We start from the raw sequence: 13671 nt of genomic DNA, 5'->3' as shown, positions 1-13671 counted from the left end.
CATCTATTCAATCAACCGCATGTTATTTTTTTGTTTTGTTGATCGCTCAATCAGGAAAATTGTGTGTGTGTGTGTGTGTGTAGAAGTGTTATCGTAATTGGATTTGCATGTTATATTTATAGCTTTTCTTTACCATTTTTTTTCTCTTCCTCCTCCAGCTCAACGGTTAGGCAGTTCAGGAAAAGGAAGAAGTATATTGGAACGTGCCCATTGAGGTGCCTACCTACTACCTGGGTCTTGGGAGAGATAAACAGACCATAGGTTTGGTTATTGGAGCAGTCCCTCATCCCCCCCCCCTCCCCCCCCCCCTCCCCCCCCCCCCCCCCCCACCCAGCCCAGTCTTGGCAGCCGTAGTCCAGCCATGGTCCGTGCGCCCGCTCCATACGTGCACTGACACACCCAGACTCTGGATCTATCCTGGATCGGTGGCATCCCTCCCCTCGACCTTCCCGATCTCCATCATTTCTCTTGAATCGTCGAGTCGAGTCTGCCAAAACCAACGCCATTTTCTCTATGAATTCCCATAGCAGACAAGGTAAGCACCAGAGAGAATGGACATTTTGTCTTGTATTTATTTGTTTAAACTCTTGAAACTATTATACACAGAGCTGGTACAAACAGGAAACACACACACACACACACACACACACACACACACACACACACACACACACACACACACACACACACACACACACACACACACACACACACACACACACACACACACACACACACACACACACACCAGGAGCTACATTCCACTGATGATACAAAGACAGACATATTTACTGCTGACACCTTCTGGTCAGCATGTCCATCAGTTGGTCGATGTTCACTTCACACACCAGATTGTAATTGTTGAGACTATTGCTGGTGTGCCTTTCCCATCAGGAGAAAAGCACTTCTTAAGCCATTATTTCCATGTTCGTTGTGGGCGGGTGGGGGGCAGCAGGTAGGGCCTGAAAAGTACCATGTGATCCGCCTCCTTCCTTTTGGTGTCCCGCTAGGCCTATTTGAATCAGCCACTTCATTACGTTTTGGAGAGGTTCAAAGAAAAAGTTTGATAACCCGTAGCACTGATATTATGGCGTTCCACTTATTATGTTCAGCTTTCCAGCCGTTTGGAGCTCATTTGTGAATTGAAATCCAACAGTTTCTTTAAAAAGGGGTTATTATGTAGCCTCAATTGTTCTCACGTTGAGCTGGTTTGCTGAATACATGTTCATTTTAAAAATGGTCTTGCATTCTGTGTTTAAGAGTGAAGCTGTTTTGGTTGTTTTTGAAATCGCACCCATAGGCGTGACTCATTGTTCGGAAATCGCACAGTGCTGTCTGTAACAGAAGTGGAGGGTCCTGTTATTTAGGTATTCAGAGTATCTGTGGACACCTATTGTTTATTGTAGGAGGTTTACGTTATTACATTGGACTGGTAACTTATAGCTCGGCACTGATTGCTCAAAGGTTCTCAAATTATTCAAAGACATGTATTCCCGGTAAGCTGGTCTCCCTTAAGCAGCCCCCACTCTGCCCATAGGGGGCGCTATTATTTGAGGTCAAAGTTAAAATGATAAGCCCCTCCGCCAAGGTGGACAAAAAACGGTAAGCTTGTGAAGTAATATTTAAATAAACATATAAAGGCTTTGTTGATATGGACTATTAAAAAACGGCATTAACCCTGCATTGTGGCATTGCGACATGCATGTGTTTTGTGCTCCTTTTCTATCCTTCTTGGATTTGAGATAAGAAGCGAGGAATCGGCCACGTTGGGATTACGTTGCATAACGTGCCCCGGGAGCCCTGTGGTATAAACACGGTGCTATTAACAGTCTGGAGTCTCCGGTGGAAAGTATGAAGTTGGATGTCAACCTTCGCCCAGGCCAGACGCGCCCGGCGTTTGCCAAAACCACAAGGCTGTTTTGGTTTATGGAGAGCTGTGTACTGCGTTGTTGCTCCCCTGCCTGGACCGTGATTGATTACAGCTTTGTAAACGTAGGGGCTTGGATGGAAGTAGGTGATAAGTTCCCTCTCTCTACTGTACAACTCCTCAATCAACTCTCAATATGGCTGTACCGATAGTAAGCTGGAGGAACTGAATTACTTCTTGTACAGCCAACGGCCAGGTGTGATGTTGTATGATCCGTCTCTCCGTCTTTCTGTCTCTCCGTCTCTGTCTCTGTCTCTGTCTCTGTCTGTCTGTCTTTCACGCTATGTGGCTCATAATAATAATAATTAATATAAATACCATATCTCCAGATGTCTTCTTCAACTGTCTGACAAGATCAGTGATTATATGTCACCTTACTTTGTGTGCTATTTGCTTTGATGTCGGTCACATGGCTGTATTAATCTGATTAAACTGCGTTAAACTGCTTCTACTGAAAAGCCCTTTATTGACAAACAAATGATAGATGATTTCATCAATGCAAAGCATTCTACAGAGGTTTTATGAAAGACTGTGTTACCTTTTTATTTGATAAACATCTTAAGATTCCCTTAAGCTCTACGTCAACGAAATTCATTAAAAGGTTTCGCAGTTTAAGGCCAGCATGTCTGAAAGCCCAAAGGATACAACCCAAATTATTATTAAATAACATTAATCATCATGCAAAATCCGTATATAAATACATATCCTTCTCATTCATAAAGTCGCAGTAGATTCTTGCCTTAGTTCGCAGCATTCATTGTGCGAGGTATTGCAATAATGGCAATAAACGGCACTATAACTCAATCGGTAAATGAGGCGAGAGGAAGAATGAGGTCTCCAGGTGTCCGACCCAAGCCTAAGAGGAGGACAATCTCCCAGGCTCGAAGCTCGATTTCACCTCCGCTTGACCTGGTGCCGGTCCAACCACGGGCCTCTAGGGCCCTGGGCGACCTCAGAAGACCTGGCGTTAATGTGACTAACCCCTAATTGACACCAAAACCGCCACTGAAGCGTAGCGCTATTGTAGCGGTGTCAACTCGGGTACACTGCTGTGTTGATCGACGTTTAGATTTAAAGCGGCTCCGTGAGATCTTGTAGTCTGTTGTAGACGCGAGTGACGGGGTACTTGTCTGTGAACCCCTTAGACGGGTGTGGAGTTATAGTGAGTCCACCTATTTTATCAACAGGCGTGATGCTGATTAGCCATTTCAAAATTGACCATCACAAGAGGGTGTGTCCAGCCCAGATGTATGATTGATGGATCAGCCTACGCCCTTTAATAATAATAAATGAAATTTATATAGCGCTTAATAGGTACTCTAAGACGCTTAGAGTTGGTTCAGTCCTGGAACTGCATGGTAGATGCAGCCCTCTTGCACTTGGTAGGACACTCGCATGTGTCACTGTAGGTTATCACAATAGTCACTAAAAGATGAAGGCATTTATTTTCTCAGAGTCAAAGCAGGCCGAGTCCTAGACGAGAAGGATTTGACAAGGGAGCAATTGTTGCCCTTCCCTCACAACGTGCTTTCCCTCGTCCTGATGAGGTCACTGCCATTGATTAACTGTTCTCCGTATGGGCCCAAGTTGTGTGTGTGTGTGTGTGTGTGTGTGTGTGTGTGTGTGTGTGTGTGTGTGTGTGTGTGTGTGTGTGTGTGTGTGTGTGTGTGTGTGTGTGTGTGTGTGTGTGTGTGTGTGTGTGTGTGTGTGTGTGTGTGTGTGTGTGTGTGCGCGCGCGCGCGTCTGGCATGGTCCCTTCCTCTGGCGGGGTGGACGGGGGAACAGCCGTGGTAGGCCAGGAGGTTGTGCGTCACCCTGGAGGAAGCTGTCCCTTTTAGCCTGTCCAGAGCACACTGCAAGCTGGCAACCACACAGGAGTATCTGTTACATTCCCACAGTGCATGAAAAGACACTTTCTTTCTTTTTCGGTCCACTCATTCACTTCGCTGTCCCCATGCTGGTGTGTGGATGGAACCAGCTGGTCGTATTCAGCGTTACGGTTTTCCGTTTGTCTATTGAGCGACCTGTCCAGTGACAGTTCCCTCGGATGACTTTTTAAAAAGAAAACTGTATCCTTGTTAGACGTTTTTGGTCAAAGGCCCGGGAGAAAAACTTGAAGGGGCCCAGATTAGAATTACAATGTAGTCATATTCTAGGCAGGCGTGTCATTTTCCGCTTATTACAGCGTTGCATCATTGGAGTTCCTTGTGCGACCAGCCGACCACGGGCGAGAACCTTTTTGAATCCAGTCAGAGAGTAGGCGACACAGGCGAAGCCCAGCAAGGAGTGTGGATGATGACTACAGCGGGCACAGCCATTTACGAGAATAATTGCATTAATTCGATTAAAAAAAATATTATGTCTGCTTTGGAATTAGTTTTAGACAGTTTTTTACACAGTTACATTTCTACTTCGATGAAAATGGTAGCAGTGACGTCCGTTAATGGTGTGTTTACTTTGCAAATATGGCATCCAGGAGCCGACTGGCTGAAGCTCGTCCAATCAGCTGCAGAGTAAGAAATTACCCTCAGCAAACACTGCAGACAGCAGACTTTCCAGACCTAAGGAGAGAAGCAAACTTTATTCATAGAGACGCTTTCATTCATGGAACACAAACTGGTGTTACATTTAAAAACGCAAAAGACCCATGACTTAAAATGAAAGTCAATAATCCTTAACTCGCTAGACTCACTCATGCCTTTATCACCTAAGTGAACCATTATCAAAGCTTCTAACAGAAAACATGTTGGAATATGTGAATAACCGGAGCTTCATACAAAGCTGTCATCAGTTTCCCCCCTCACTATTGTTAATTCTCGGGTACCTAGGAAAACAGTAAACCTGTTGAGTAGCAGCCAGCATGATCCAGCAGTAACAAATCCTGTGTCTGTTAGATCAGACCACACCCCCTCCGCGGGCAGCTCCTCCGCAGCCGGACGCCTGCTCCTCCTCCCTGCGTAGTGAGCCTGCGCTCCCGGCCCCGTCTGTCCTCTTCTCCCCCAAAACCCCTACCACCAGAGTCCTGCTGAGGGCTCTGGAGGCTCTTTTTGTCCGTTGTAAACCTGGGTGGCGGCGGTGGGCTGGAGTGTTGACTGGCTGGGTTGGCCTATGGGGAACCCTGGGCACTGAAACAGCCAGGTCTAACACACACACACACACACACACACACACACACACACACACACACACACACACACACACACACACACACACACACACACACACACACACACACACACACACACACACACACACACACACACACAGACCCTCTCGCCCTCCAATAATTGCTGACAGGCGTGGGTCGGGGGGGATCTTGCGTCAGTAAGTCGTCATGAGGAGTGACTCCCCTCCCAGGGATGCAAACATGGAGAGGGAGGGAGACAGAGTGGGGGAGGCCATCTGTTCCAGGGCCCGTCCTTTAGCTTGTTTACAGGCCTCTGGGACCTGTATAAGACTGACTCAGTGTTGGCTCTTGTCCGTAGTGATGTTGGTACAGGTGTGGGTGGTAGGGCCAGAGTTCACAAGAAGCTGCTGGGCATGACCTTAAACGCGTTTTCACTTGCATCTCGTCACGCATATTTACTATTTTAGTCACGTGGCGGACGGTTTTATCCGAAGCAGCTCTATTCCGATGCATGCCGTTAAGGAGCAGGTATTGGTTGGGGAATCAGCTCTGGGAATGCAGACATGAAGCGGTTTTGGCCACTAGACTACCCTAGCCCTATCTTGGAAGTTTTACATTCCCTTGCTCTATTATCCCGGCAGTGGAGCCATTGCTTCAATATTGCAGCGTGCTAGGAAGCCAGAACTTCCTGACTGGGGACCTGTTGTTTCCTCTTCCTGAACTGTTATCTGGTTTTACTGTTATTTAGCAAGCATGTTTGGGGATGCCGGACATCCAAGCATTTATTTTCCATTGATGACTTCCACTGGTTCTCTGATGTGCACATGACAAATGGACGTCAACTTTTGAACACCAGGTTGTGGAACAGAGTATTACGGTGGGGCTGGGGGCCTTTTGAAGATAAACAAAGAAAGTGACAGTTCCTTAGCGTTGCTTATTTCTCTCCAGAATCTCATCCTCGGCAGATGGTTCTGAATTATTCATGTCACGTTTTCGTTCTGTTTTTTTTTTCCTTTTTGTAAGTGTACGACGCCGTTTGCAATTTATATGAGGAATTGTTCCTTAGTGGAGATGAGTGGAGAGGCATTGAGGGCTTAATGAAGGGGATACAGGCTTTACAAAAGAGAGTACAGTGTAAATAACTGATGCCAAAGCAGACTCTGATAAGCTCTCTCTGTTGCCGAGTATAGCAGAGACCACGAGAGGCTTGGCAGACGCGGTGTGTGTAGTCACAGCTCCTCCTCCTGAGTGTTCAAGAGAGCCCAGTACTTGATGCTTGGATTTGAATACATTTCTCTTTCATTGTTATTTATACTAACGGCGGACAGAAATATCTCCTATTATTCTGAACGGCTAAATGCCGAGCAGCATAAACTCATCATGCTGGCCGTGTACAGGAAACAGGTGAAATTGGACAATAAAATGTTAACCCTCAATTTTATCTTTGGTTACGAGGGAGAAAGAGAACAAGATGTTGAAGGGTTAGATCGGTTTTGATCACATGTTTTATTTTTATTTTGATGATTTGTTGCTCTTTAGAGTTTCACTCTTTACTTAAGTTGCATATGCGTAGTAATGTATTAAATCATTAGGTTGACTATTTTACCTGAACAACCGTGTCACAACATGAGTTATGAAGAGGAAATCGGGGGGGCAAAGTTCAAAGTACAGACACTGCGAACAAGCTGGGGCACAACGGTGGTATCGAGGTGTGAAATAGCAGGAAGAGTAGGCTCTCCGGCTGTCGGCACTTCAGCCTGGCGGATATGGGAAGTCAATAGCGTGTTTACAACCAACACGATTGTTGGGTTTGAAACCCGGGGACCGCAACCCAACAGAGGCTGTCTTCCATGTGGCCCAGGGAGACCACTTCCTACCATGGGCCTACCTCCATCCCCCCCTCCCCTCCATCGCCTCAGACAATAATCTCTTGATTATTACAACAAGAGTGATTTGCTGATTTGAAACAGCCAGATTTGCGTAGCCGCTTATCAATATCAAACAAAAAACACCTGCCACACACGTCCTTGGTGGACCTCGGCGCTAGCCGCCAGTGATGAGCTTGTGAAGAAGTCTGGCTGCCGCCATTAAACCAGCAGAGTTCCTTAATTCTCGGCTATACTCATCTCTCCCTGGGCGTCTCACCTCTGATCACCGTCAGCAGCGGTAGCAGCGGTAGAGACTCACTGTGGGAGCTATCAGAAGCCACACTACTGGATTAGCAGCCACTGCCTGGCCAGCGTCTGGGCCAGGCCTCTAGAACGGCACGGCGTAATCTTCAAAGGCAGAGATTAACTCTTGCTGGCCCACGCCGATGGTTCATCATTTAGCGAGTTCCTCTTGACGGTGATAATTGATATGTCTCAGTCTCCGTGCTTCAAGAGCTGGCGGTGGATTTGAAGTCGGGGCCAAGACAGGAGGAGTTCCAGGACAGAGCCTGACACTTCTTACTAATCAGGAAGAGGGAGAGAACAGAGAAGGTTCTGAAGAGTAATCTAGTTTCCCTTTGAATGTCTGAATGTGCTTCATCACTCGCCTCGCTGGCGGAGCGAGTCTTAATTGTCCAGGGGGATACAAAAGCACAACCCAGAGGCAGGTCGGATGTAATGGAAGTGCGATTACTTTCTTTCATCCTGGGTACTGCGTTATTTTTCCCAATGGGGGGAGCGGGGTTGACGGCAAAAAACAAGGGGTGTGAATAGATGGGGTGCTTTTTGAGAGCGAAGAACGCCACCGCACGGTAAAAGGATTACCGCCTCATTATGGTCATTTCACTGCAGTATTCTGCATTATTCCATGAAAGTAATCTTATTGGCAGATGAAACAATTGTAATTATGCATTTAGCAATGAAGACCGGCTGGCAGGAAGCGAGTGCACAATTGAATTAGGCCGTTTGTGCCGAAAATGATGTGGGCTTTCCTCTCAATTAGACCCAGATCCACTAATGTTTTTACCCACTAATGCATTTCAATAATTTATCATTTGTCTCCTTGGTTCATTCAGTAACTAAGGGAGACGAACATAACAAAATGATTCCAATGATTGACAGAGGACTCATGGCATTTGCCTATTGGATGTTGAGTCATCCGTCCTGTCAATGTGTCTGTGATGGACTCTGTTTCAGCTTATGCTGTTATAACTCCCACATGTGAGGCCAATACAGGAAACGCGTGACTTTACCTCCCTGCGGGACACTTCCTGCCCAGGCTGCCCTGTAATTGCAGTTCAACAGCGATGCCAGAGGTACCGACTTAGTGTATAGACTGTACCGGTGGAAGGCGGGGGCTACTGGCCTTCTCTCAGCCTGTAGTTCAGTCTAGGGCAGCTGTTACGGTGATTTCATAAGCATCCAAGACTCTGCAGATGAACCCCTAAGGAACCACATCTGCTTCCAAGACAAGCATGGATGAGGTCAGGTTAGTCGTTGTATGACGTCCGTGATGATCCATTGGTGTCTTGGTGTCTACGTTGGGGGGAGGGGTGTCTTCTCCATCTGGCAGGGTGGAATTAACTGCCAGGTTTAACTAAGGGACAGCGGGGCCAGAATGAGCTGAGTGTGGGTCAGGTAGGTCTCTGTTGCGTGTAATCTCACTGATTCCCTGAGCAGAACCAGAAGTTTGTGTTGCACAATCCCCCCCCCCCCCCGGCTCGGGGGCACAGGGTCTCCCAGGAACCGATGGACTTTTCCAGGGAATAATCTAGGGCTAAGCCCCGGAACGAGACCTTTTGAGTCATGCTTGTTCGTTTGTTTGTTGTCGTGCACAGAACACGCATGACGTGTTTCAGGGGGGGGGATTGTAACGTTGTAGTGCTCTTATGTTCCTGACTCTCCTCAGCTCAGTGTTACAATGGGCCCCTCCCCTACCGGTCTCCAGCTTAGCGCAGTGCCAAACCATGCGCTTTTTGTTCTCTGCTTTCCCACAGAGCTATTTTAACAACCGCTCCGGTAAGGAGATTAATTCATTTTAAATCGGCTGTTATATGGATATTGTTTCATGGAAGAATTAATATTTGATTTCTCATTAAAAAATAGATTTGTACCGAAACAAAGCAGGAAGTCCAGCTCTTCGGTAATTACATAAATCGTACAATTTTTATTATATCTGCCGGGTATTGTCTCATGAAACACGAGACGAATGAAGTCCTGTTAGGCAGCAGGAATGTGAACGGCTCTGATCTTTCTCTGAAGCGGGCGGTTCCTCAGCGTTATCAACAAGTAGTAGCTATAATGACCACTTCATCTGACAAACGTCACATTCCAGCCAGCCAATCGCAAGTTCTGACATTTTATACTAAATACACTCATGATTGTAATTTACTGGTAGGTTTTATGATCAGGCTTTATAGATAAGGATGGGGATCAAAACCCGGTTCTATCAAGGACCCGGTTCCACTTTTTTCAAAACCCGAAAATCATTAATGTTTGGGCTTATCGATACCCCTATCGAGTCCCGTCGTCATTTTTTTTGTCCCTTAGGTCCTGTAACGTAATGTTGTGTCCCTCGAGTCGCGTCGCGGCATTTAAATCAAATCAATCCAATCCCTGCAGCATGTCTTGTCCACCAATGTTTTTGAATGTAATTGTAAGCAAACAGGTATTACAAGTAAAACAAGTGAAGTCTGGCAGGTAACTTTGCTCGCGAGGATGGCTGAACGGGCGAAAAGGGCGAAAATAATTTATTGTAAAGGGGAGAACACAACCTCAATGGCCAAGCACATTAGCATTGTGCATCAAAAAAAGACAAAATGCAGTACCTTCGACTGTCTCCGAGTTGAAAAGACTGTCTTCTCCTTCTCCTGTCGCACCACAGAAGACGGGCCCGTCTTAAAGGTTGGGTATGGAATTTGCTTTTTTGGCCATTTTTGCAAAATTACTTGAAATCCTTATCATAACCTGCTTAAAGCCACTGAGTTAGAAGTACTGACATGAAAATTAAACAAGTCAATCATCTGTGGAACGGGCAGGGCTCGAAAAACTCCAGCCAATCATTTGGATTGCCACCTCGTTGCATTGGACAGTAAGTACGTCAATCAACGGTCGTACTGCACTCCCCCTCCCCCGCGCCCCGCGCGCGGCGCGACCCCTTCGTGCAGTACTCGTGACCCAGAGCTCGTGACCCAGAGCAAGCTCCTGTTTGTTGTTATCCTGCGGTAGCTACTGGAACTAGTTAATCCACATTTGGACCTAGCAGTAGAAGACAATTTCCATGGCAGACAAGACGCCACCATCCCCACCACCACCACCAGCAAAGAGAAGGAAAACTCTTTTTCAGAGAGTAATTGATAATAAAAACGCTGAAAGAGAAAAACTGAAATCAAGCATAATCCTAGGCGCTGCTTTCGAACGTTGGCGGCCACTGAAGGACGAGAAGGGTCTAAAAACCGATGCTTGTGTGGCGGTTGACCTAGTTTCAAAGTTTATACCGTTTATACTCGGTAATACCGGTGTTGAGACGAGTGTATTACTCGTTGTGAAAATGTCCACACCGCAGCAACCCTAGTGAAAACCAGGACTTCCAATACAATTATATGAAACAAACATACATTTTCTAAAAATAGTAATGATTTATGTGACCGTTTAATGTTTATAACATCTGGTGCAACCATAGCCGCGAGAACGTATTCTCAGCAGGGGGTGCTGGAAAAAAAAAACTCAGCCTGCACTAGACTCGCAACTCGTTACATTGATAAAAAAGATATATAGCAGCGCAGCTCAATTACACCAGTGCATTCGCGCACAGTTGAAAATCGATCGTTGTGTTCACTTCCTTCACACCATGGTTCACATCCAGCTGCTCACAGAACAAGTTTAGCGCACCACCGCTACCCTCACACTTTTTCATATAACCTTTTTTCAGCACTAGGTCATATGAGCATTAAATAAATGCTGCGTCTCAAAATGCCTTGGACAGCAGCGAGGATGACTCGCTTTGCCACGGGCCGAAACAGTTCGGAGCGACCACAGCCAGAGCGAACACAGCGGGGCAGAGGAGTGTCAGGAATAGTCTTTGGTGTACACATCAGTACGGCCTATTTTCACTACTGTTTAGTGGCAATGCAGTGTTTTATTCTATGCCTTTTTATTTTCGTATATTATTTCAATTAATACAATTTATTTATTCATAAAAACAAGATCTGGTCTTCAAATCTTTTTTCCAAATATAGGTCGTCTTACAATGGGGTTTGTGTTTATATTCGGACCAATACGGTACAGCGGGCGCCTACATGACGTTAAGCATTTCCTGGTGCATAATGTGATGCTTCAGAACCTAAAATCCCGTTTCTCCCCGTTGACACGACAACACATTTCCGGCGTTTTCAGAAATCTCCACTTTGGCCGGAGTTTTTAGAAATGATCGTTTTCTGTGATAAGACAGGGCCTCGGACAGGGGGTGTTGCAGCACCCCCAAAACCCCTACTTCCCGTGGTACTGGGTGCAACTTACAGCTGAATGTAGTGCCATGTTGTTAAACGAAAACCTACGCTAGCCTGGCTCGCTCTCGTGCATCTCTGTTCGCGCTCGTGCATGATTGCGCGTCCAGGTACTTGGAATGGGTGGAGTCAGAGTCAGCGTTGAAGGAGAGGGGGTAGGACCATTTGAGTTGTGTATTTTCAAAATCTGCTGGCGTTTCGCAAATCGCATACCCAACCTTTAATCATCCACTCAAACTACGAGCGGTAATCGCACACACACAGACATTGTTGCTAGTCCCGTCAGTTAAAAATGGTAATCCAATTGTGAAATCGGTGTTGTAATCAGCAGCATACAAGCTAGTTATCATAAAAAGTAAATAAAGTTTCAGACGTGCTGCGTGATGATGTGTTGAGGTTGGCTCAGTAAAACGACTGTTAGGTTATCATGATGCGTTCAAATGTACATAAAGAAACGGCAAATTTAGTTTTTGGTGAGTAACATGAGTAATACTGTATTACTCATCTTTCTGTATTACTAATACAGTTGTATAGTACTCTAATCATTTTAGTTTATATAACTAAAACTACTGATGTCAATATTTATTAAGAATTACATATTCAATTTAAAATGCAATTTATTTCCTAAATATTTTCCTCATCACTAAAAACGCTTCGTATTTCCACCAATTAATAGAAAAGTATCCATAGTGGTATTGATAAAGACTCGGATCGTTAGGGAGTATCGAAAATGGTATCGATATCAATAAATATTAATGATCCCCATCCCTATTTATAGAGCATTGGAATGGCTGTACATCCAAAAGTGTTGGATACGTTTGTGATCGTAAGCTGTTCTCAATACATTACTCACGCACACATGCTGGTTCGCATGGTGCATTTGGAGCCCTTGTTAGGAAAGTGAACTTTGATCCAATTATAACAACGTCAAGCGCTGCAGAAGAGGACAACAATGAATGACTGGTTTGTCATTCAGTGTTGTCTCCGTCATCCATCCTGTTTCCGTCCCGATGTGCATTACATACGCAAACGCACGCACACACATGCACATGCATTAGGGGTGCAGTCACACTATTATGCACCATAGTAAAGGTATGGGAGCAAAATATGTGCCTAGAGCCTGGAATTTGTGTATTTACCAAGCTCAATTCAAATCAAATCCACCAGTTGTTTACTGTGTGGCAAGTGTATTTAGATATTCCTATTTCCCATACAAAGCTTTCTGAGGAGTAAATATTTGGACCTACTTTACAGTTAATTTAATTTAAGACAGACTTTGAGGAAAGTAAATGGATTATTGAGGGTCTGTGTATGTAAACCATCTAGCCATGATTAATAATGACATGTTTAAAGTGCATTTTGTACCACATCGGCTATCACCAGTGACTCCAATGTGTTTTGTTTTAATTCGGTCAAGCCCTGTTTTTATACAAACATGTTTTTGTGTGCGCCGTCCTCATCTCCTTGTGTGTGTTTGTGTGCTTGTATATAATTGGATGGTAAATGTGTGGTGGCTATTTGGCTGTGGACATGGCTGTGGTAGTGGCCCCCCATTCAGCTGGTCCCGAACGGTAGGATGCAGTCATGCATGGCCTGTCATGCATGCCCCCTTTTTAAGTGCAAAGCGCAGAGCTGGTGCGATACAGGGGAGGGACAGATGTTCACATGATGTCTCTGGATCTTTTTCCCTTTGATACTGAAAAGGGTAAAAAATAAAAAGCATACAACTGACGGTGTCCATTGAGAAAATAGTAGTTATATTTGTAAATTTGTACGGTCATGTATTTATACGTATTTAGTGTAATAACACATATTACCCCAAGGTTTCATCTCGGCCCCCTTACTAAAACGATGGTTATTAGCGCTGTGGTGAAGTATCGCGACCATTCAAACCCCACGTCTGTCCTCAACTTGATTGTCCTGGCGAATACAGCCCTGGGAAACGTAGGCGTGTAAAAGAGCATCGAGTTCATCTACACTTGTCATCCGCCAGCCTTTGTCACCCCCCTACATTTTGCAATCACCACCCCTATGTCAGGCATTAGCATAAACCCGGGCGCCCATTTTCTCCAGCCATCAGCGGCTGTTGCCTATAAAGTAGGCCTGGAGATGAATGGAGAAGGCACGGGCAGCATGGCTCGTAGATAAATGAGCTTGTGGGGAACGCTCGTGCATAGTTAAATG

At 45.5% G+C, this 13671-nt stretch overlaps 1 protein-coding gene across 3 annotated transcripts in view; it reads left to right on the top strand.

The window, feature by feature from the left end:
* The first annotated feature begins 340 nt into the window (after nt 1-340).
* The window catches only part of hdac4 (histone deacetylase 4), a 102818-nt gene continuing 89487 nt past the window's right edge, over nt 341-13671 (top strand). For all 3 annotated transcript variants that reach the window (XM_056580357.1, XM_056580356.1, XM_056580354.1), the window contains exon 1: nt 341-535. In XM_056580357.1, the coding sequence (XP_056436332.1) occupies nt 514-535 (22 nt within the window). In that variant the 5' untranslated portion in view covers nt 341-513. The remainder of the gene's footprint in view (nt 536-13671) is intronic.

The sequence above is a fragment of the Gadus chalcogrammus genome, chromosome 20, assembly GCF_026213295.1.
Source record: "Gadus chalcogrammus isolate NIFS_2021 chromosome 20, NIFS_Gcha_1.0, whole genome shotgun sequence".
In the NCBI taxonomy this organism is placed as follows: Eukaryota; Metazoa; Chordata; class Actinopteri; order Gadiformes; family Gadidae; genus Gadus; species Gadus chalcogrammus.
The sequence above is the reverse complement of the archived record's forward strand: the minus strand, read 5'-3'. Positions and strand labels throughout refer to the sequence as shown.